The 24,240-nt window shown below is 42.7% G+C and overlaps 1 protein-coding gene across 1 annotated transcript; it reads right to left on the minus strand.

The window, feature by feature from the left end:
* Positions 1 to 13,516: 13,516 nt before the first annotated feature.
* Zcchc10 (zinc finger CCHC-type containing 10) lies at positions 13,517 to 21,492 on the minus strand. Its single transcript, XM_038327596.1, has 4 exons — positions 21,432 to 21,492; positions 17,091 to 17,249; positions 16,237 to 16,278; positions 13,517 to 14,468 (listed from the first exon to the last, which is right to left on the minus strand). The coding sequence occupies exons 1-4, from the start codon at positions 21,470 to 21,472 to the stop codon at positions 14,204 to 14,206; spliced, it is 507 nt and encodes a 168-aa protein (XP_038183524.1). The 5' UTR covers positions 21,473 to 21,492; the 3' UTR covers positions 13,517 to 14,203.
* Between the last annotated feature and the right edge of the window lie 2,748 nt (positions 21,493 to 24,240).

A 24,240-nucleotide genomic window follows, 5' to 3' on the forward strand; every position in this document is an offset into this window, starting at 1 on the left:
CTCAAAAAAAAAAAAAAAAAAAAAAAAAAAAAAAAAAAACACACACTCAGCAATTAGCTAGCTATGTCAGGCATCCTCTGAAGAGGACTAGAGCAGTCCTGCAAGAGGGAGCTTATCAAGTTGCAGGAGGAGGAAGCAAGAGAGGAGATGATAGTGTTCCTGAAGTCTCAGCCCTAGATCAGGAGATAGCAGAGGGAGGGCCTGACTCCAAGGAAATGCTGCAATGACTTAGGCAGTTTCTCTAGCCAGCAGGTCACTCAGCCTACAGTTGAGACGAATTTCAAAATACCACATGGAGCTGTTTGAATTTATTCTGTAATGTTTTCGTAAATCTGGGACAACTTTAAAATAAATAAAAATTTATGTGCATGCCTGTGGGGGGGAGGGGCGATCAAAAGACAACTTGCAGTGGTCAGTTCTCTCTTTCTACCATGTGGGTCCCAAGGATTGGACTCAGGTTGCCAGACCTGCCAACGAGTGCCACTGAGCCATCGAGCAAGCCGAAAATTTAATTTTAATTGCTTTATTTATTTAGTTATCCAATGTGTGCATATATGTGATAGTGAATTGTATAATCAATTCCCCCCCCCCCTTTATGTTTTTTTGAGACAGAGTTTCTTTCTGTAACAGTCCTAGCTGTCCTGGAACTCGCTCTGTAGACCAGGTTGGCCTCAAACTCACAGAGATCTGCCTGTCTCTGCCTCCCAAGTGCTGGGATTAAAGGCGTGTGCCATCACTGCCTGGCTAGGTCTATTTCTTTATCTCTCTGAGACAGGGTTTTATTCTGTAGCACAGAAAGATGTGGAATTTCTTATGTACTCCAGGCTTACCTCAAACGTGTGACTATCCTCTTGAGCCTGGCAAATGTCAGAATTACAGGCATGAGTCACCATGCACTTTGGGTCTAAAATATTTCACAGGAGCTGGAGAACTAGTTAGTTCAGGAGCACTTGCTGTGCAGGCATAAAGATGGAAGTTCAGATCCCAGAACTCATGTCAAAGCCAAGTATCGTCCCACCAGTATCTGCAATCCTAGCACGGAGGCAGGCAGAGCTGAGAAGACTTTTGGGGCATGCTGGCCAGTTTTGTTCAAAAACACAAATTCCAGGGCCAGAGAGATGGCTCAGCTGTCAAATGCTTAGGCTCATAACCAAAACACAAACTCTGGGTACCACAAGAGGCCCTACCTCAAAATAAGAAGGCTGAAAATGATACTATAAACCTCCTTTGGCCACACAGACATACACATACAACACACACATATGCACATATGAAATTACTTTGAAATATTTAAAATTTTTAAGGCCAAGTGAAAAAAACAAAGATTTTGTACAGCTAATTATATATAGTATGAACAGTTCCATAAAATATGAATTGATAAATAAAAGATATAATAGTTAATTAAATTTGGTAATTCAGTATTGCCACTGAGTTAAATGAAATAGTTTTTACCAGATGAAAATATGTCACTAAAGATGATTCAAAGAAAATATTCATTCATACCTATTATCCCAGTACTCAGGAGACTGAGACAGGAGGATTGCTGTACAAGGCTATCGTGTAGTACTTACTGAGTAAGAGACCAGCCAGGGTCACACGTCAATATCCTGTCTCAAAACAACAACAAAAAGAAGGCCAACAAGATGGCTCAGTGGGTAAAGGAGCTGAGACAACTTGGCAACCTGAGTTTAATCCCTGGAACCCCCGCTTATGAACACAGAGAGAAAGAACCGGCTCCCCCACCCCAAAGTGTCCTGTGACTTCCACATATGTGTTGTGGCGCACACACACTCACAGGGCTAGGGAGATGGCTTAATGGATAACATGTTTGCTACACAAGTGTAAAAACCAGAGTTTGGATCCCAGCACACGCCTAAGAACAGATGGGCGTGGTGGCCTGCCAGCAATCCCAACACTCCGGAGGTGGTCAGAGATCCCAGGGCAACCTGACTAGTTAGACTAGCTGGAATTGGTGAGCTCTGCATTCATCAAGCAAGCCTGCTGCAGTAAACAAAGTGAAGGGGCTCAGAGAAACCCTCGTTAACGTCTGCCTTCCACATGTACTGCGCATGTGTGACCATGGACACAGAAACATGCATACACACACAAGAAAAAATTATTTCAAATATTCTTCTCTGCATGCTGAATTGTTATGAGATTGTTCGGTCTTCCTTCCTTCTCTCTTTCTTTCTGATCTCAGGTAGCTCAGACTCAAACTCTCACTGCAGCTGAAGATGACCTTGAACCTCCAGAATGCTGGAATTTCAGGTGGGTATGACACACCCTAACTCCCTGCGCTGTTTTGGGGTTATAACCCAGGGCTTCCTGCATGCTAGGCAAGCACCATACCTACTAAGCTACATGCCCAGCACTGTATTTTTTTATTAGCTTGTATTAATTGTATATAATGATGGGCTTCATTGTGACATTTTCATCTGTGGAAATAATATATTTTGATCATATTCATCCAGATACCGTCTATTGTCACCCTTCCCCTCTCACTAATTGACTTCTCTTTCTGACTACTCCCCTCTTTCTTTCATGGCCTTTTAGTGTGGGGGGGTGCAAGACTAGTGAGGTTAATTTGGGGTTGCTTACGGGCGCATGGGTGACTGGTTATTCACAGGAGCATAGACAACTTCTGCATTTTACTTTTGAAATAGTTTGACATACAAAAATACATCACCAGGTATTTACTATGAACCCACTAGCATACAGCACTGAGAATGCCTCTTGCTTGAGAGACAGTTTTCCTGCTCTTTGAGATTCTTCTCTACCAGCACATATTACATGGAAAAGGGAACAGCTCCAATTAAAAACTGGGTGGGAGGAGCTGGAGAGATGACTGAGAACTCAGGAGTAACATGGAAGCAGTTAAAGCTTCTTAACCTTGTGTATGAACGGTAGACTGGTCATAAAGCAAACAGGAAACCTCTTAAGTAGCAAAGTAATAAGACATAAGCCAACTGGCCAACAGTGGACAATCACAGGAGAGAAATACTGGCCGAGGGGCTAAGTTCATGAAACCACATGTGACATCTTGCTATTTGATGTATTTCCACTTAGATACATAATTCCGTTTTATGGTCTTCTTCGGAGTCACATCATAGTTTGTTCCCAGGATCAGGAAAAAAAGTGGGGGAGGGCTCAGTGGCTAAAAGTACTGTCTGCTCTTCCAGACAATCTAGATTCAGTTCCCAGCACCCACACCAAGTGGCCTGTATCTGTAACTCCAGCTCCAGGGTATCTGGATGTGAGGGGTAAGAACATCAGCATGTGTGTACAGATATACACACCTATACGTAACTAAGAACAATGAAAATAAGATCTTTAAAAACTGGGTGAAAGATGAAAGATTCTTAATCATAGAGCTAACTGGAATTTTTCTGGTTCTGTGAGACAATCTTATGTAGCCCAAGTTAGCCTCAAATTCATCATGTGTCTCCCAATAACCTTGAACGTCTGATTCTCCAGTCTCTGCCTCCTTTATGCCTGAATCCAAAGCAGGCTATGTCCACCGTAGCATGGGCTCTGGAAATAAGCCTCCTGCAAGTGTGTGGCAATGAACATACTCTTAACTGTGAAAGAAACATAGACAGCAACTCAACGGTCCTATGAGTCAAACTGATTGGTTGCTACAATGACCTCTGCAAAGGCTTCACGGAGAAATATTTTGATTTGTAGACTGAACTCTTTAAGACATGTGATCACATCTTCAGCAGAAGCTAATTTCCACAATTATTATTTCGTGTCCAGTAACAGTGGTGTGGCAGTTCTCCTAATTTCAGGTCTCACTTTATTTACAAAATCCAAAGAGCAGAAGCAACCGAGTGTCTATCAGTGGGGAAATGAATGAACAAAGTGCATTACACAATACAATGCACTGTCATTCAACCTCAAAAGGGGAAGGAATTTGACTTGTGCCACCACAGGGGTAAATGTAAAGACATTATGCAAATAAAATAAACCAGTCACAGGAAAGTCAACTGCACGCTTCCACTAATCTGAAGTAAGAGGAGTTAAGTTTGCAGAAGCTGAAAACAGAATGACTGTCACAGTGATTGGACAAGAGAGGAATAGGAGGTTTTTAAAACAGGTGTGGCGTTTCAGTTTTGCAAATGCAAGGATCTCCAGAGGCAGAGATGATGGAGACGGAGGAGATGATTTCAAAGTGCCATGGATGGTTTGATACAGCTGAACTGCACATGTAAAAACAGGGGAAAAAAGAGAGAAGACAGGATTGAGGATGAAGCTCCCTGGTGAAGCCATTGCATCGAGTGTACAAGGCCCACGGTATGATCCCCAGTGGCACAAAACAACAGAAGCAAAGCAAAAACTGAACACTATAAGCTTTACATGTATTCTACCCCAACAAGCAAAATTCACAAACAGGGTGTGGTGGTGCAGTTCTGCACCCCAGCACTTGGAAGGCAGGGACAGGTACATCAAGAGTTCAAGGTCATCTGCTGCTGCACAGCAAGTTTGAAGCTAGCAAGGACTACACCAGTCTCTGTGTGGTGGTTTGGATGAGAATTGCCCACATAGGCTCCTATTTCATTTCAGGGATGTTGGGAGGGCTCAGTGGGTATAGGTGCTTGCTACACAACCTGGAGAGCTGAGTTCCATCCCCAGAACCCATGTAAGGGTGGGACAAGAAGAACAACTCCTCAAAGTCATTCTTTGATTCCCATGATCCCCACATGCATGCTGTGGCATTCGGGCCTACATACATATATATCACATGGATGCTAATAATAAAGAAAACTAAACATCTGCTCTTTCTTGCCTTAAGTTCAGACAATACCAGTACTAATGTACTGCTTTACGCCATTGAATTAGGTGTGACATAAAGCAGGGTATACTCAGCCTTACCACTCTTGTTTATTTGAGGTTTTTTGTTTGTTTGTTTGGTTGGTTGGTTTTTTTTGTTTTTGTTTTTGTTTTTCGAGACAGGGTTTCTCTGCAGCTTTTAGAGCCTGTCCTGGAACTAGCTCTTGTAGACCAGGCTGGTCTCGAACTCACAGAGATCCGCCTGCCTCTGCCTCCCGAGTGCTGGGATTAAAGGCGTGTGCCACCACCGCCCAGCTCTATTTGTTTGTTTTTGAGACAGGGTCTCATGAAGCTCATGCTAGCCTCAGACTTGTTATGTAGCTAAGGCAGGGCCGTGAACCTCAATCCTCCTGCTTCCGCCTCCCAACTGCTGGGATTACAGGCTTGTGCTCCTTGACCCAGAGAGTGTTCTCTCCAAAAGGAAAGAAAAATTTAGAAAAATCCTGGAACTCAAAAACCACTCTGAGGACTATTGTTTAATAACACATGATAAGGCCTTTAAATGTCTTGCATTATCAGATGCTTCATAGATCTGTTCAGCTAAGCTTTTCCTGCTCCATACAGTTTGGGAATATCAACATCAACACATCTTAGGCAGGCATGGTGATCTCATAGCTGTAATCCCAACACTTCAGAGGCTGAGTTGAGGCAAGAGGATTACTGCATGTTCTAGGCCAGCCTGGGCTACATAGAGAACTTGTCTCGTAAAACTAAAAACAATAAAAATAAATTTCAGTAGACTGCACTTCCAGTTGAACTGAGTTAGTATTTTCTTTCTTTTTCCTCCTTCCTTCCTTCCTTCCTTCCTTCCTTCCTTCCTTCCTTCCTTCCTTCCTTTCATTCTTTTTGGTTTTTCAATACAGGGTTTCTCTGTAGCTTTGGAGCCTGTCCTGGGAGGTCCTTCTATCTATGTGTTGCTTTTATTGGTTAATGAATAAAGAAACTGCCTTGGCCTGTTCAAAGGGCAGAATTTAGGTGGGCAGAGAAAACTGGACTGAATGCTGGGAGGAAGAAGGCGGAGTAAGAGAGATGCCATGGAGCTGCTAGAGTCAGACATGCTGAAATTTTGCCAGTGGCGATACACAGATTAATGGAGATGGGTTAAATTAATATGTAAGAGTTAGCCAATAAGAAGCTAGAGCTAATGGGCCAAGCAGTGATTTAATTAATACAGTTTTTGTGTGATTATTTCAGGTCTAAGTTAGCCGGGTGGCTGGGACCAGCAAGGGGACTCCTTCTAACAGTAGATCAGGCTGGCCTCTAACTTATAGAGACCCGCCTGCCTCTGCCTCCTGAGTGCTGGTATTAAAGGTGTGTGTCACCACCGCCTTGTGAGTTAGTGTTTTCTTAACTTCGCAAACATTCTCATAGGTATTGTTCCATGTAGACTGCTCCTAGCAGCTAATTCTTCAGTCATTGCAAGCTCAACACTTTCTTTGTGCAAACAGTTGAGCAGTTCTAGAGCATCTAATGTATTAAGTTGATGATAGATCAATAAAATAAAAATTAGTCACAAAATAAATCTCATGGGTTAGGGACTGCAGCTCAACTTGGAAAGTGCTTGCCTAGCATGAAGGCGGGGCGACTCTGGGTTCCACCCCCAACATTGGTGGTACTTGCCTGTAATCAAGGCACTCAGAGAAGGTAAAGGCAGAAGGATCAGAAGTTCAAGGTCATCACAGATACGTGGGACCAACTCTTAAAAAAAAAGCTTTTTCAAGTTAATTACCTACAATGATGAACTATATTACATATTATAAAAATATTTTATTAACTACTCTGCCAGGACTCTTCTATATTGGTCTGCCCATATTAAGACATACCATCTCTGGATATGTATTTTTTTGGCTGTTGTAATCTAACATGATTTAATGATTAACTCTGTATCAGTAAATGACTAACATGGCTTGGCTAACAAATAAATCATTCAGAAACAAACTGTGCTGTACACCTGTAATCCAAGGATTTGGTAGGCTGAGGCAGGAAAATGGAGAGTTTGAGGACAACCTGGACTACATAATGAGTCCAGGGGTAGTCTATATACTCAATACTGCACTCCATTTAAGAGATGCTGGGGATCAAAACCAGGTCCTTGTCAATGCAAGGAAATCACTCTACCAAGAAAGTCACATATGCACACTGGCCATCCTTGACCCAGGTGATTCTGACATTATTAGAAGCATGCCAGAACAGACCGGTGGAAAGTAAAAGGTTTTCCTTTAATAAAACTTGACCAGAGCTCCTTTAAAAAAAAAAAAGAAAGAAAAAAGAAAGTCACGTCAATAGACCTACTTTTCATTTTTTTTCTTTTTTTTTTTTGTTTTGTTTTTGCTTTTTTTTTTTTTTTTTTTTTTTTTTTTTTTTTTTTTGAGACAGGGTTTCTCTGTAGCTTTGGAGCCTGTCCTGGAACTAACTCTTGTAGACCAAGCTGGCCTCGATCTCACAGAGATCCGCCTGCCTCTGCCTCCCGAGTGCTGGGATTAAAGGCGTGCACTACCACTGCCTGGCATATTTCATTTCTCTTTGAGACAGGTAATTAAAATACATAAGTAAAAATTTCTTATAAGGATTCTTACATCAACATTTAGGGTCAGTTCATACAAGCTCACAGCCTAAGACTCCAAATAATAGCCGGGTAGTAGTGGTGCACACATTTAATCCCAGCAATTGGGAGGTGGATCTCTGTGAGTTTGGGGTCAACCTGGTCTAAAAACTGAGTTCTAGGACAGCCAGGACTATTACACAAAGAAACCCTGTCTCAAAAAATCAAAATCCAAACGCTAAGGCAAATATGAATGCTGACGATTTTTGTCCTAAATCCATTTATTTATTCTGCCAATGGTTGATTCATTGAGCTATTGAGCTCCTTTTTATGCCAGGTAACAGTCCGAGCCTCAGAGGAAGGAGAGAGCAAAACCAAATCCTTATCTTCCTAAAATGGAATCGCCATATTAACAGAAATGACACACTTGTGAACAGGCTCCCCAACACACATACACACACACACACACACACACACACACACACACACACACACACACACCATAACTAACGGTCAAGAATAAATGAAGGAAAATCAAGGCAAAGAAATTGAATCAGAGGAAGGACTAATTTAGGTAAATTGGCAAAGAGAACCCTTACCTGAGTGTTGATGTTAGGGACTGTGGACCCCCAGACCCTGAATTCCTGTGACCCTCTGCCTGCTGGAGTAAACAACTTAGTTTTCTGGGCTTGCAGCTGCTCTGAGCTTGAGACCCTCAGGAGTTCCTGATGACAGGGGAGTGGTCTCTAGTGGGCTTCCAGCTCAGAGTTAGGGCGTGGCCTTTAGTCAAGGAGACCCTATATAAGCTGCCCTGGACCACAATAAAGAGAGCATTCTTGGTGTTAACCTTGTCTCTCTGTGTGTTTCAATCTCCAGCACCTTGCCAGATTCTCAAAGCCATAGCGTGCGGCATGTAGAGACGGTGTTGCACTACAGTTGATTTTCAATAACCATGAACTTCAAAATACAGAAACATTAGGCCTTTAAAAAAGTATTATTGCCTAACAAATTACTCAGAACCCAGTGAGTTAAAACAACAGTATTTTCTGGGCAGTGGTGACACAAACCCTTAACCCCAGCACTTGGGAAACAGAGGCAGGCAGAGTCTGAGGCCAGCCTGGTTTACAGAGTGAATTCTAGAACAGGCAGGATTACACAGAGAAACCTTGTCTCAAAAATAAATAAAAATTAAAAAAAAAAACCAACAAAACCAATAAATAAGAATGAAACAAAACAGTATTTACTCTCAGTTCATGTGGGTCAGGAATTTGGGTCTGGCTCAAGGTCTCAGGTTACGGTCATTAGAGCTTCACTGAGCACTGAAGGTGTGGTTGGCTTGTGGTTCTGACGGTTCCGATGAGTCAGTGCTGGTAAGAGGCTCATAACTTCCTCCCGAGGCGTTGCCACATGGTGTATCCTCGTGTGTCAGAGGCTGGTTTTCTTACAGAGTGTCTTAAGAGACAAGGCGGAAGCCGTAATGCCTGCCTTGGCATCACGTCCTGCCACCTTTGTTCCAGTCTATTCACATAGATTAGCCCTGATTCAGTTATGAGCAGGGATTTCATAAGATAATGTGTGCCTGGAAAAAAAAGGTCACTAAACTACTTTGGCAGCAGTCTCTCTCATGTCTTTAGAATGACTTTAAGTAATTGCACTGGGGCAGGGAACCATCCATGAACAGCGGTCTTTTACATTGGTTCAAGTTATTTCCTTATCTATAAGCACACCCTATGTTTATGCACACCCTATGTACATTATTACTCTCAGTTCAAAGTTTATTTCCTCTTAGCATATATATTTAAGTGTTTAACTTTAAAGTCCAAAACCACACTTAATAAATGGAGTTCTTGGTGGTGAAGGTTTTAAGCTATAAACTGAGTTTAATATTAGTATCCATTTTCTTTTTTTTTTGTTTGCCTTTTTGTCTTTTGCTTTTTCTCTGACTGTCTTGAAACTCACTTTGTAGACCAGGCTGGCCTCGAATTTAAAGTCTCCTGCCTCTGCCTTGGAGTGCGCCACCGCCAACCCCGCCCACACCCGACTTGGCTATCCATTCCTTTTCTGTGAGTCTGATTGTCTTTCAAGGAATTTTTCGAGGGCCAAGTGTAGTGGAACAGACCCTTAATTCCAGCTGCTTGGGAGCCTGAGGCATTTGATTGTATCAGCTCTAGATCGCAGGAGGTGATATTGACACACCTCTTCTAAGAAAAACTGTTTTCAGGCCTGGTAGTGCAGGCCTTTTATCTCTACTGTACGCTTTCGCGGTAGAGGCAGGTGGATCTCTGAGTTAGAGGCCGGTCTGGTTTACACAGAGAGTTCAGGGACAGCCAGGGCTACATAGAGAAATCCAGTCTCGAAAAACCAAAAGAAAAAAAAAAAGAACTATTTTGTACTGTTATTTACGAGTACAGCTGCTCACGGTATCATTCCTCCAGTTTTTTTTAACATCTGTGGTATCTGTAGTAACATCACCTGTGACGTCTGATACTGGTAATTTGAACACTCCCCACCCCCGCCCAGACAGGGTTGTTCTGTGTAGCTTGGGCTGTCCTCGAACCCAGAGATCCACCTGCCTCTGCCTCCCGAGTGCTACGTAAGATTAAAGGCCTGTGCTACCCCTGCTCCCCCTCAGACTGGTTTTGAAAGCCAAGGATGGCCTTTCTTCCAGAGTGCTGGGTTAACATATTTGCATGACCACATTTGTTTAATGTGAAACTGGAATTTGAACCCAGGGCCTCATGCATGCTAGATACACTCTATCAACTACATTCTCTGCTTTTGAACTTTTAAATTTAATTGGTAAAGATACTTACTTATGTGTGTGCACAAACCACAAAGGGCCAAGTGTCCCCCATCTTTCCAAGCATTACTTTGAAGCAGAGTCTTAGCTAGGCTGTGATATATTTAGTTTTCAGCTTATTCCTTGTTATATTCTTTTTCTGGCATCTAAATTGACATAATATAGCTTGAATTCTAGATCCATCTTCAGAGTGCTGGGATTATTACAGATTCACACCAGACAGGTATGGTGACACACATTTATAAACCTAGCACACAGGAGGCAAAGGCAGGAGGATCTCTATGAGTTGTTAAGTCAGCCTGATCAACGTAGTGAGATCTTGTTCCAAAAAAATAGAAGCCGGGCAGTGGTGGTGCATGCCTTTAATAACAGCACTTTGGAAGCAGAGATAGGTGGATCTTGGTGAGTTTGAGGCCAGCCTGGTCTACAAGAGCTAATTCCAGGACAGCCAGGGCTACACTGAGAAACCCTGTCTCAATAAAGCCAAAAAAAAAAAAAAAAAAAAGAAAAAAAAAAGAAAAAAGAAAAGAAAGGAAGGAAGGAAGAAAAAAGAAAAGATTGTTGAACAAATGATACCTTTTTTTCTTTTTTTTTTTCTTTTTTTTTTTTTTTTGGGTTTTCGAGACAGGGTTTCTCTGTGGCTTTGGAGCCTGTCCTGGAACTAGCTCTTGTAGACCAGGCTGGTCTCGAACTCACAGAGATCCGCCTGCCTCTGCCTCCCGAGTGCTGGGATTAAAGGCGTGCGCCACCACCGCCCGGCGATACCTTTTTTTCTAAAAAGTTTAAGGCCACAGAAATATGTACCAAGCTGGGTGGTAATGACACACACCTTTAATCCCAGCACTTGGGAGTTCAAGGCCAGTCTGGTCCACAAGAGCTAGTTCCAGGACAGCTCCAAAGATACAGAGAAACCCTGTCTCAGAAAAAAAAAAAATTAAAAAAAAATTATGTACCTAAACCTCACATTATAGTGCATTGGTTTACTTTTTAAATTATCATACAGTATTTCCCTACTATTGTTAGATTTAAACTGTGAACATGTTTTGCCAATACACTAGGTTATCCCTAGTTATTCATATTCATGAAGTTCTTTTTTTTTTTTTTTTTTTTTGGTTTTTCGAGACAGGGTTTCTCTGTAGCTTTGGATCCTGTCCTGGACCTAGCTCTTGTAGACCAGGCTGGCCTCGAACTCACAGAGATCCGCCTGCCTCTGCCTCCCGAGTGCTAGGATTAAAGGCGTGCGCCACCACCGCCCGGCATTCATGAAGTTCTATAGGATCAGTTACCATGTAAACTGCTACACGGCTTGCCTAGCTTTCACCAGAAAGTTCTAATTGCAAAAAATGTATATAAAATGCAATGTGTATGAAAGCTTATTTATATGTACACATTCATGCATATGTGTAGGCCAGAGGTCAATGTCACATGTTGTCCTCCATTGCTCTGCTCTCTACCTCATTTAGGACAAGTGTCCCACTGAATCTAGAGTTCACTGACTCAGTTGGCTAGCCAATGAGCTCTAGGGATCTGCCTACATCAGTCCCCTCCCATTTTACTGACTGAGCCATTGCTCTTACCTTTAAAAAAATGATCTTTTAAAGTAACCAGGGGTAGGAGAGATGGCTCGGCAGTTAGGCACCCTTGTTGCTCTTGCAGAGGATTTGAGTGAAGTTCCAAGCATCCACATCCACAGCTTACAAATGCCTGCCTCCATGGGCTCCCACACATACATGGTGCATAGAGACTTAGACAAAGACACATTAAAATAAGAATACCACGTATGGTGGGACAGCACCGAGGTGAAGGGGCGAGGGTAAGAAGTTCAAGGTCACCCTCAATTTGATGCCAGCCTGGGTTATATGAGACCATGCCTCAAAAACCAGCCCCAAAGCCCTCCTGAGATGCTTGGTTCTTCAGCAGACTCCAGCAGCATGACTTCATTATACTAGTGAAGAAAAAAACCCGTGGATGTTAGACCAGGAGACAAGCCAATCTGGATGGTGATTTTACCCAAAAGGTAAGCAGCGGAGTACTGGGACGATGCCCAGTATTACAGATCCAGCAAAGGAGAAAAGAGCACAGCTGGGGTCATCATGGTACCAGCACCCATGAGCTCTTCACTTGCGGTCTTTTGTGTGCAGGTCCCAGGAAGGGCCAATACAGAGAACCAAATGCCCAGCTTCATCTGTGAAGAACTCAACTATAGCTCAATCTTCATATCCAGACAGAGAACTAATGTTTAGCTGGGCACGATGCTTTAATCCCAGCACTCAGGAGGCAGAGGCAGGCAGATCTGTGAGTTCGAAGACAACCAGGACTACACAAAGAAACCCTGTCTCGAGGAAGAAAAAAAAATTCAACTATGGCTAAATTTTCATACCTCGACAGAGAACTAATGTCTAATAAAAAGTACTGGTACATGCGGAAAAACAGACAGACAAAAAGAATCCAAGACATCAGAAGGAAATGAACGATAAACAAACAACCATAACATGGAGCTGTGATGGAGGAGGGTCATCTATGTGTTACTTTCATTGGTTAATAAAGAAAGTGCCTAAGCCGGGCGGTGGTTTTTAATCCCAGCACTCAGGAGGCAGAGGCAGATGGATCTCTGAGTTCGAGGCCAGCCTGATCTACAAGAGCTAGTTCCAGGACAGGCTCTAGAAACTACAGGGAAACCCTGTCTCGAAAAACAAAACAAAACAAACAAACAAACAAACAAAAAACTGCCTTGGCCCTTTAATAGGACAGAAAATTAGGTAGGCGGAGTAGACAGAACAGAATTGTGGGAGAAAGAAAGCAGAGTCAGGCAGATGTCTCAGGCAGTCGCCATGCTTCTCCTACCCAAGACGGACGGTGGCTAGAATCTTCCCGGTAAGCCACCATTTTATGGTGGTACACAGATTAGAAATGGGTTAATTAAGATGTGAGAATTAGCCAATAAGAGGCTAAAACTAATAGGCCAGGCAGTGTTTAAACGAATACAGTTTCCGTGTAATTACTTTGGGTGTAAAGCTAGCTGGGTGGCGGGATGCAGCCCTGCTGCTCCTTTCTACAGAGCTGGAGAGATGGCTCAGCAGTTATGAGCACTTGCTGCTCTAAGACCCAACTTTGATTCCCAGCATCTGTATGGCAGTTGCCAACTGCTTGTAGTTCCAGTTATGGTGAGGTCTGACGCCTCCTTCTGGCCTCCACATGCTCTCACACAGGTGTGATGTACATAAACACACATACAAACACAAATGTTAAACAAAAAACAAACATAAAAACTTGAAACTTACCTTCCAAGGTACTGTATTACGTTCCTTGAATTTATATATTCAGGATAGAAAAATCAGAATAACTTTCTGAGCACAAACATAAAAAAAATACATTTATTAACGGTAGGAAAGCTACAATTGCTATAACAATGTATCAAATCTCACATAAGAAACACAGCAAAAAGAGCAACTTCTTGATATTCTGATACGGTATCTTCAAAGCCTGTCCTATATACTCCTTACCACATACCCACATAAAGTATCCAGGTCACAGGCAGAAAAAATGCCTTATCATTGAAACAGATTTCCTAGTTTTCAGCTTTATGTTTTTATAGATACACTTAAAATACTAGGGAAAAAAAGTCAACAACAAAAGCTGAACATGGTGGCACATTTCTAGGAGAAGCAGAAACAGGTAGATCTGTAAAATCAAGGCCAGCCTCTTCTACATAGTGAGTTTCAGGCCAGCCAGGCCTATAAAGAGAAACCCTCTCATCTTTAAAAGAAGAAAAACAGAAAAATAGCAAAAAAACAGAAAAAGAAAAGAAAAACAGCAAGAACACAATATTCATTCCTAAAATAAATGTCTTATATCTATCTATCTATATATATATATAATATCTTTTATTAATATTTCATACAATGGCAAATACTTAGAAAGTTCTGAATTCTAACAAGCTGACCAGCTAACTTGCTTGCTTGAGCATGTTTTCAGTTCCCCTGTGAGTCAAACTGATGTTTTTGGTCCATTAGTCCAGTGTAGGGAGAGTTCTATTTCTTTTTCCTCTTCTTGGGCGGCTCATCATCAGAGCTGCTCTCTGTACTGCTGCTGCTGCTGCTGGAGGAGCTGGAGTCCGAGTCTGAGTCCGAGGAGGAGGAAGACGAGGAGGTGTAAACTGAGGAGGAGGAGCTAGAGCGGCTGTCGTCTGAGTCACTGTCCTCTGAGGAGGATGAGGCAGATGTCTCGCTCTCTGATGAAGACTCACTGGCCGAACTGTCACTGCTAGAGGTACTGGAACTCGTGACACTCTTAGACCTATTCAAGTGACACACAGCACGCACATGTGAGAAGCTGACATTTAACAGTGTTAAAAAGGCTCCCACTGGGCTCCTGCACACTAGCCCCAGGCCCGGTGATCGAAGACTGACTAACTGCTGGGACCCATGCCTCCCCATTTTACAAGCTCTCATCACTTCAGCAACTCTCTCGGAGTTAACAAGGTGTACCTCCCACACTATGCCACACTGAGCATGCTGGCACATGCCTGCAATCCCCGGCAGGAGTATTAGGAGTTCAGCTACACGCTAAATTCGAGGCTAATCCGTTCCACACAAATACAAAGAAAAACAAGGCATGGTGGTTCTAGTCTGGAATCCTCAAGAAGCTGAAGTAGAAGGATCACCAAGAGTTTGAGACCAGCCTGGGTTACAGAGTGAGAGCTAGTCTCAGAAGAGTAAACAAGGGTTTAAGAGAAGGCTCAGTCTTTTAGAAGCCTTACTGTTTTGAATTGGAATTTGGATCCCAGCACCCAATCTGGCAACTCAGAAACACCTTTAACTTCAGCTCCAAGGGATCCACTGCTTCCTTCTAGCATCCACAGGCACCATATGTATACAAGTAAATAAAATAAATCTAAAAATCAAAAGCAGAACCAAATAAAAAAAACCCAAACAAGCTGGGCGGTGGTGGCGTATGCCTTTAATCCCAGTATTTGAGAGGCAGAGGCAGGTGGATCTCTTGAGTCTACAAAGAGATTTCCAGGACAGTCAGAGCTGTTACACAGAGAAACCTTGTCTCGAGAAATCAAACCAAACTAAACCAAACCAAAACAAATAAGCCAGGAACGGTGGAGTATACCTTTAAACTCTGCTTGGGAGGCAGAGGCAATCAGATCTCTGAGACTGAGTTTAGCCTGGTTTACAGAACCAGTTCCAAGTAATCCAGGACTATATATAGTGAGCACAACCATGCCCAGACTTAAAACATTTTATTTTCACTCTTCCTGCTGTTCTTCTGAAGAGGCAAAATAAATAAATAAATATTTTTAAAAAATCCAAAAACAAAAACACATTTTTATTTATATATCTGTTTATGTGGTATGTGTTTGTATTCAAATGCAGGCCAATATGCATATCTGTATATGGTCAGCATCAGATGCTCTCCATTGCTCTATACTTTTAAAGAGGTTCCAATCGAGCCTGGAGCTCACTGGTTAGGCTGGGTTGGGTGCTCACTGATTTACCAGTATCCACCTATCTCTACCTCCCTAGCTCTGTGGTTGCAAGAACCCCCTTGCTGCACCTAGATATTTTATTGTTAGGCCAAGAGGAGGTAGTTATTTAATACTTTCAGGTATAAGGATTCTACAAAATATGGAGCTGGAAAGTTCCACAGAAGAGGAAAGTATTAGAAAATACGACAGTGAGGCGCACACCTTTAATTCTAGCACTTGGGAGGCAGAGACAGGAGGATCTCTGAGTTCGAGGCCAGCATGGTCTACAAAACAAGTTCCAGGACAGCCAGGACTATTACACAGAGAAACTGTCTTGAAAAAAAAAAAAACAAAAAACAAAAAACACGCCTTTAATCCCAGCACTCGGGAGGCAGAGGCAGGTGGATCTCTGTGAGTTCGAGACCAGCCTGGTCTACAAGAGCTAGTTCCAGGACAGGCTCCAAAGCCGCAGAGAAACCCTGTCTCGAAAAACCAAAAAAAAAAAAAAAAAAAAAAAAAAAAAAATTGTGAATAAAGACTTCAGACCCAATCTTTCTCCCTCCAGGCAGTATCATGGAAAGCCACACCTACCTCTTCTTCTTGATCTTTCTCTCTGCATTAGTCTCTCCAATGCTAAAGGACATAAAGGGAACAAAAGCTATGATTAATAAGGGTGACTTTAAAATCCTGTTAGTCTCAGAACATTCTGTTCTTCATTACATATGCTCAAGGGCAAAGGATTTCTTGCTATAATCAAATGAAGCCCCTGGGAAAGAGTACACAGTACAGATGGTCGACTTCATGCTTAACAACAATCACGTGCACGTCATATGACTGAAGACGCAGGTTTGTCTTTTTGTTTAGAACTTGAGCTAATTACTGAACAAGCAAGGCAAGTAACAGCACAATAGCTGCAATATGAGTTCCTTGAATTATACACAGTCACTTCATACTTTTACAAGAGCAAATTTAACCAAAATTTTAGTTATTGTTTAAACAAAAAACTCCACAGAAACTCAAGGCTGTATTCCCTAACATCATAAAGAGCAGTCTAGTGAGCTGGAGAGAAACTTACAGATGGGCACAAGCTCATATACTGTTTGTGATAAATAATAGATACCTTACTAGTAGAGACTAGAGGGTTAGATATGCCAATACTTGTGAAAAGCACAGGAAAGTGTCTGACACAGAGTAAACTAACCGTTCATTAAAATCAGCCAATACTAGTATAAATTGGATTAATGGTACACATCTGTAATTCCAGGACTCAAGGCACTGAGACAGGAGGACTACAAATTTGAGACCATCCTGAGTTACACAGAGAAACAATCTCTAAAAAGCAAAATAAATAAAATAATTAATTGGTATTATAATGGAACTTTGAGCCCCTAATCAATTCTGTAAATATTTGGGTAACTTCCTCCGGATACCACACATAAACTTACCTTTGCTGCAAGAATCTGTTTTCTTTCTCTTTTAAAGCTTTCTTCAGCTCCGCTGTTCTGGAAGGCCTGTGCAGGTACTTTCTTTTTCCTTTGCATTCGTATGTCCAATGTCCAAATTCCAAGCATTTCTGACATCTTACATGTTGCTTATTGGCTTCACTACAAAGAAAAAACAGAAGATGCCTTAGAAGTTTTATCTTGCGACACTTTCTGACCTGAAAAAGCATAAAGTATAAAGTGATATTTACTCTGATAGACACAGCAACAGTAAAGTGGACCAGTGCACGCAACAGAACAAATTTGTTCAACAGAACAAATCTTGGCTCCTCTAAACCCAGCATGGTGTTTCATGCTCATAATCCTTCACTTTTCAGGCCAGGTAGGAGGAGGGCTGTGAGTTTAAAGTTAGCCTGAGCTAAGGATCAAGACCCTGTCTCAAAGCCAGACAGATGCATATAAAACCAAAAGTTAAGTTTTTCCATTCCAGTAATGATGCATTTGGAACAATATTTTTAGTTCAGAATGTAAAGAATACAGATTTTTATTTTACTTCATTTTTTTGTAGTACTAGATATTTAACTCAGGGCTGACTCCATACACACGAAGCAAATGCTACCACTGAGATATACCCTAACCCCTTAAAACACTTTTTTTAAAAAAAAAAATTTATTTATTTATTTATTATTTATTTATTATGTATACAATATTCTGTCTGTGTGTATGTCTACAGGCCAGAAGAGGGCACCAGACCTCATTACAGACGGTTGTGAGCCACCATGTGGTTGCCAGGAATTGAACTCAGGACCTTTGGAAGAGCAGGCAATGCTCTTAACCACTGAGCCATCTCTCCAGCCCCCCCTTAAAACACTTTTAAGATGGGATATGGCTAGGTGGGTAAAGGGTAAGGGTGCTTCCTGTAAGCCTGAAGGTTTGAGTTGGATCCCTGGATCTATGTGGTAGAAGGAGCAGAGAACGAACTCCAACAAGTTCCTCTGATCTCTATTCCTAGACACACACACACACACAATTAAGCTCCCTCTTCAACAGAGTTTCTATAATAGCCCTGGCTGTCTTGGTACTCACTCTGTAGACTGTCCTCAAACTCAAAGATCTGCCTGCCTCTGCCTCCTGTGTGTTGGGATTAAAGGTGTGCACCACCACTGCTTGGCAAGTCTCCTGACATTTAACTAGAAAACACTCAGCTGTTTTTCCTCCTCTTCCTCCTCCTCCTCCTCTTCCTCCTTTTTTTAAATTTTTATTTTTTTGATATATGGTCTCATACGTAGCCCTGGATGATCTGGAACTTGCTAGACCAGGCTAGCCTTGAACTCACAGAGATCCACTTGCTTCTGCTTCCTGAATCATGGTATTTTTTTTTTTTTTTTTTTTTTTTTTTTTTTTTTTTTTTTTTTTTGGTTTTTCAAGACAGGGTTTCTCTGTGGCTTTGGAGCCTGTCCTGGAACTAGCTCTTGTAGACCAGGCTGGTCTCGAACTCACAGAGATCCGCCTGCCTCTGCCTCCCGAGTGCTGGAATTAAAGGCGTGCGCCACCATCGCCCGGCTGAATCATGGTATTAAAAACATGCATGATCCACTACATCTGGCCCAACAGTCAGGTTTTTAACAAATAAATCACAGCTTTTGTCAAAAGCAAGCAGGTATTGGTTCCATAAAAAGTATTTTCCTTTCAGTTTCCCATTAACTTTTGGTGTTTTGAGAAATCCAACATACCACTGTCACATGGCCCTACAGAGGATGAGTATCACATTGCTGGGGGGTTTTGTTTTAAGATGAGGTCTTGCCAGGCTTGGTGGCGCACACCTTTAATCCTGTACTCAGGAGAAAGAGACAGGTAGATCTCTGAGTTTCAGGCCAGTCAGGTCTACAAAAGTGAATTCCAGGACAGCTAGGGCTGTTACACAGAGAAACCCTGACTTGAAAAGCCATCCTGTCACTGAAATAGCCTAAGTCTGGAACCAAAAAAACAAGTTTAAGAGAGAAAATGGGGGTGCTGGAGAGATGGCTCAGAGGTTAAGAGCACTGGCTGCTCTTCCAGAGGTCCTGAGTTCAATTCCCAGCAACCACATGGTGGCTCACAACCATCTGTACTGAGATCTGGCACCCTCCTCTGGCGTGCGGGCATACATCGAGGCAGAACATTGTATACATGATAAATAAATAAATCTTTAAAAAAAAAGAGAGAGAGAAAATGGGTGAAATGGGACCCTAGTAACTTAATTTAGCATTCTTAAAATATACAGCATTGAATGGTATGGAACTTTTCCTATGTAGGTCAGGCTAGCTCTGAACTAATGCTAGGATCAAAACCATGGCCTACCATACCTGGTCCCTTCTATCTTTTCCTTTTCCCCCTTTTTCCTTTTTCTTTCTTTCTTTGAATTGAATGAATTTCTGATCATCTTGCATCTCCTCCCATATGTTGGGGATCAATCCCAAAACCTTATACTTGCTAGGCTAAGACTCTACCAAGTGAGCTACACCCCCAGCCCATCTTATTACATATTATCATCATCCCAGTCTTTCTCCATATTTACTGCTCTGACTATCCCTGCATTCAAGAAGTCTAATAAGGCGCTAGAAAACAGACTGTTTGGACAGCGAATATAGTGAGGAATGGAGTTCTTTGAATATAAAATATAAACATTCACAGACAAATGAAGAGAAAAAAAGACAGTGTGGCAAAACAAAGGCTCAACAGGTAGGGAGATGGCTCAGAGGGTAAATGTACTTCCACCAGTTAGCTTTCTGAGGCAGGGTTTCCCTCTGTAACCCTGGCTATGCTGGAAGTAGCTCAGTAAATAACTCAAGAGATCTGCCTCCTGAATACTGGAATTAAAGGTGTGTCCCGCCACTGCCCAAAAAAGACTGCCTCTGCGTCCCGACTGCTCTGATAAAAGGCTTGCGCAACCACCCAGCAAGAATTTAGTTCTTAAGGGGGCTGGAGAGATGGCTCAGAGGTTAAGAGCATTGCCTGCTCTTCCAAAGGTCCTGAGTTCAATTCCCAGCAACCACATGGTGGCTCACAACCATCTGTAATGGGGTCTGGTGCCCCATTACATACACACAGACAGAATATTGTATACATAATAAATAAATAAATAAAAGAATTTAGTTCTTAAGAACTACCAGATTAAGCCAGGTGGTGGTGGTGGCACAAGCCTTTAATCCCAGCACTAGGGAAGCAGAGGCAGACGGATCTCTGTGAGTTTGAGGGCAGCCTGGTCTATAAGAGCTAGTTCCAGGACAGGCTCCAAAGCTACGTGGAGAAACCCTCTCTTGGGAGACCAAAACCAACCAACCAACCAACCAACCAACCAACCAAACAAAACAACAAAACCAAAACCAAAAACCTATATGATAACCATTGTGCCCAATGACAAAAGAAAGTGGGATAACAGGTCTGCTAAGGACAGATAATACAGGTTCATCTCAGACTCCCCTTTCTTATGTGAAGTCTCACGTTTAAATTATTACAGTTTAAACCCGGGAGATGATGGGCCATTCCTCTAATCCCAGCACGGGGAAGGCAGAGGCAGGGGGACCTCTGAGTTAAGCCATACACTGAAAGACCCTGTCTCGAAACACCAATCAAAAACAAAACACAAGAGTGAGAGCACGGGAAATTAAATGAAGTGCTATAGGCCATCAAGTTCCCAAAAATTTTACCAGATAAAAGAGAAATTAAATAAAAGTGGAAATTTATTAACCTTAACAATACCGCTATCTTTTAATCTGTCTTCATCGGTCTTTAAATGTCATTCCTCCACTAAAGTATTTCCAGTCCAACTAACTTGAAGAGGATCTTTCCCTCTTTTCCCTCACAGCCTCTTATTTTCGACAAAACTTTTTAAACTACCAGCTGTACTTGTTCAGAGTATTAACGGGCTCCACAATTAGACTACAAGTTGCGTGTCCTTACACCTTCACACTGAAATCCTGGCATGGAGTGGCAGGTACAAAAAGAATTAACATTTATTGAAGGAGGGAACCGCAGAAAGTGAGGCGGTGGGTGGGAAACGAGTAAAGGTGTTGTAGACAGGCTTACTTCTAGGAAGGAGACGAGGAATGCTGCGGAGGGAGAAGTGGGAAAAGTTTGGGTCCTCGGAAGTTAAGGTGTGGGATCACGCATCAGGCTACCCTTGACAAATGTCTGAGGCAGACAGAGGAATATAAACCACCCAGCGAACAACTCTTTGACCCATTTCGGACTCTTCAGGGCCCGCTCAGTCCCGCGGCCCGCGCCAGCTCACTACCTAGCGGAGCTGACTGGCGTCTCCACACACCCCCGCCTCCCGCAGAACCCACTGGGCGTCTCACTTACGCCTGTCTCCGAGCTATGAGCCGATGCATGGGAGTCGCCATCTTGGAGCTGCCGGAGCCTGCCGCACGGGTTTTTGGGAAACTCCGGAGGGTGAGGCGGAGCCTTCATACCTCCAGGGCCGTGGGCGGAGCCAGACGGGCTCATCCCAACAGCAGGGGTGATGGGTGGCCACTGGCTGGTGTGTTATATAATGTGTGCCTTGTGTTTAGTATGAGTATGATTAGGGCCTTGAAGGGTAGAATTGTGTAGTGTTCAGAAAACCTGTAATCCCAGCATTCTCGAGGCTGAGGTAAAACTCTGACTCAAAACAAACAAATAAACAAAACACAAAAAGCCGGGCTTTGGTGGCCTGCTCCTTTAATCTCAGCACTCTGGAAGCAGGGACAGGCTAGTCTACAGAGCAAGTCCCAGGACAGCCAGGGCTACTCACAAGAACCTTGTCTCTACCCCGCCTCCTGAAGCCAAAAACCACAAAATAATTGGAGGTGTGCATCACCATGACGAGATCATTCTGGGTTTTTGTTTTTGTTTTTCCCCCCAAAGATCTGTTTGGACCAGTATTTGTCTGTTTTTTTATTTATCAGGTTTCTTTTTTCTTTTTTGTTTTCTGAGACAGGGTTCCTCTGTGAAACAAGCTGTCCTGGAACTTGCTTTGTAGACCAGGCTAGCCTTGAACTCACAGAGATCCACCTGCCCCTCTCTCCTGAGTGCTAGGATTAAAGGCATGAGCCATCATAGCCTGGCTATTTATTAGACTTTTAAAAATGTGTATAAATGTTTTGCCTGCTGTATGTATGTATGTGCATCACCTGTATGCACGCCAGGTGCTGAGGAGGTCAGAAGAAGGCAACAGATGGCCTGCAATGGAAGTTACGAATGATGTGCAGAAAGCTGAACCCACATCTGCAAGAGCAGTGAATGCTCTTAACCACTGAACCAGCTCAGTTCTTAAACTGGGCAGTGGTGGTGCATGCCTTTAATCCCAGCACTTGGGATGCAGAGGCAGACCAGCCTTGTCTACTGAGTGAGTACCTGGACAGCCAAGGTTACACAGAGAAACCCTGTTTGGAAAAACCAAAATAAATAAATAAAAAGTTCCCATTTACTATAAGAGCTGAGTGGCTGTTTTTAAGTCTGTTTCCTGGAGCCAGACTTGCCTCATCCCATGACCTTGACTGGTTTTTGAAAATACTCTGACCCTCCCAGGCCATCCCTAATCTCTGGGTTTTTGAGATCTGCTTTCTTACTGGCCTGTTGTCACTCTTCTGTAAACCTGTTTTGCAACTACTTGTGATTTTGCTCCTCAAAAGGTGGCCAAGAAATAAATTCCTGAGCTTCTCTATTTAACCCAATTTAGGAGACAGTTGCTAACCAGCTCTTGGGTGAACCCCAATAAGATCAAGTGTGCTTCAAATTTGGTTCAAAATTGTGGTAGTGCCGGGTGGGATTAACAACACCTGTTTTTCTAGCACTTGGAAGGTAGAAGCAGGAGGATCATGAGTTCAAGGTCATCCTCAATTATAAAATGACATTGAGATTAGCCCTGGGTTATATAAGACCCTGTCTCAGGAAAAAAACTTCTACAGCAGGGTAGTGGTGGCGCATGTCTTTAATCCCAGTACGCTGGAGGCAGAGGCAGGCAGATCTCTGTGAGTTTGAGGCCAGCCTGGTCTACAGAGTGAGTTCTAGGACATAGATCTTTCCTCAAAAATAAATAGGGGTATGGGTGGAAGGGAGGGGAGGGAAGAGGGAGGAGGAGGGAAGGAGATGGAAATCTTGAATAAAAAAATGAGGAAAAAAAATAAATAGTTCAATCATTTGATCGATATATAGATAGCTGAAAAGATGTGAGGGAAAGTCATTCTACTGTTTCTACAATTCAGGACCAGCCTTTTCCCTCAAGGTTTATAGCATAGTTTTAAATTGGCTATTTTAATCCTTTCATTCTTTTTTACAACTAGTTGCTGTAACTTCAAGAAACCTCAAGCTGAGCAGTGGTGGGTGGCACATGCCTGTAATCCCAGCGCTTGGGAAGCAGAGGCAGGCGGATCTCTGAGTTTGAGGCCAGCCTGTTCTACAGAGCGAGTTCTGGGATGGCCACGGCTACACTGAGAAACCCTGTTTGTGGGTGGGGGAGAAAGGAAAGAAATAAAAAATAAATAAATTAATTAAATGAATAAAATCTTTTAACACAAATAAATAAATAGCAGTGGCAGGCAAAAGGAACATGGGCATATCCCTTGGGCCTTAGGACATGAATGAGGTGCTCTGGGTTTAGAGGATGGAGTGGGACCTGGAGTGAAAGTGAGATCTGCTTGCTTTAGCCACTTTCTTTACTTCCTTCCTTGTTTTATTTTATTCGAGACAGGATCTCACTCTGTAGCCCCTTCTGGCCTGGAACTCACTCACTGAGGTCTGTGTGCCTCTGCTTCCGGAGTGCTGAATTCCTGAGGGCTCTGCTTTCTGAGTGCTGGATTAAAGGCATGCACCACCATACCTGGCTTTCCACTTTCTAGGAGAGCCTTGGAAGCAAAATACACTAAAGGTTATAACCAAGTCTCTTTAGTTGCAGCTGCTCATGCTCCTCAGAGTCCTAAAGTTACAATGCATCCTTCTGCTGTGAGATATTTCACAGAGTGGTCATGAAATGAAAATGGGTACAATAAAAAAACCAAAAAAACCATTCCTCGGGTGAAAAGGGGAAAAGTTTATTTCAAATTGCCATGGCTGCTTCCTAGGAAAGCAAGGAGAATGGCAGGGCAAAGATTCCCAAGGTTAAATGGGAACCGGAGAAAGGAGACTTATGAGC

Source organism: Arvicola amphibius, chromosome 4 (genome assembly GCF_903992535.2).
Source record: "Arvicola amphibius chromosome 4, mArvAmp1.2, whole genome shotgun sequence".
Taxonomy (NCBI): domain Eukaryota; kingdom Metazoa; phylum Chordata; class Mammalia; order Rodentia; family Cricetidae; genus Arvicola; species Arvicola amphibius.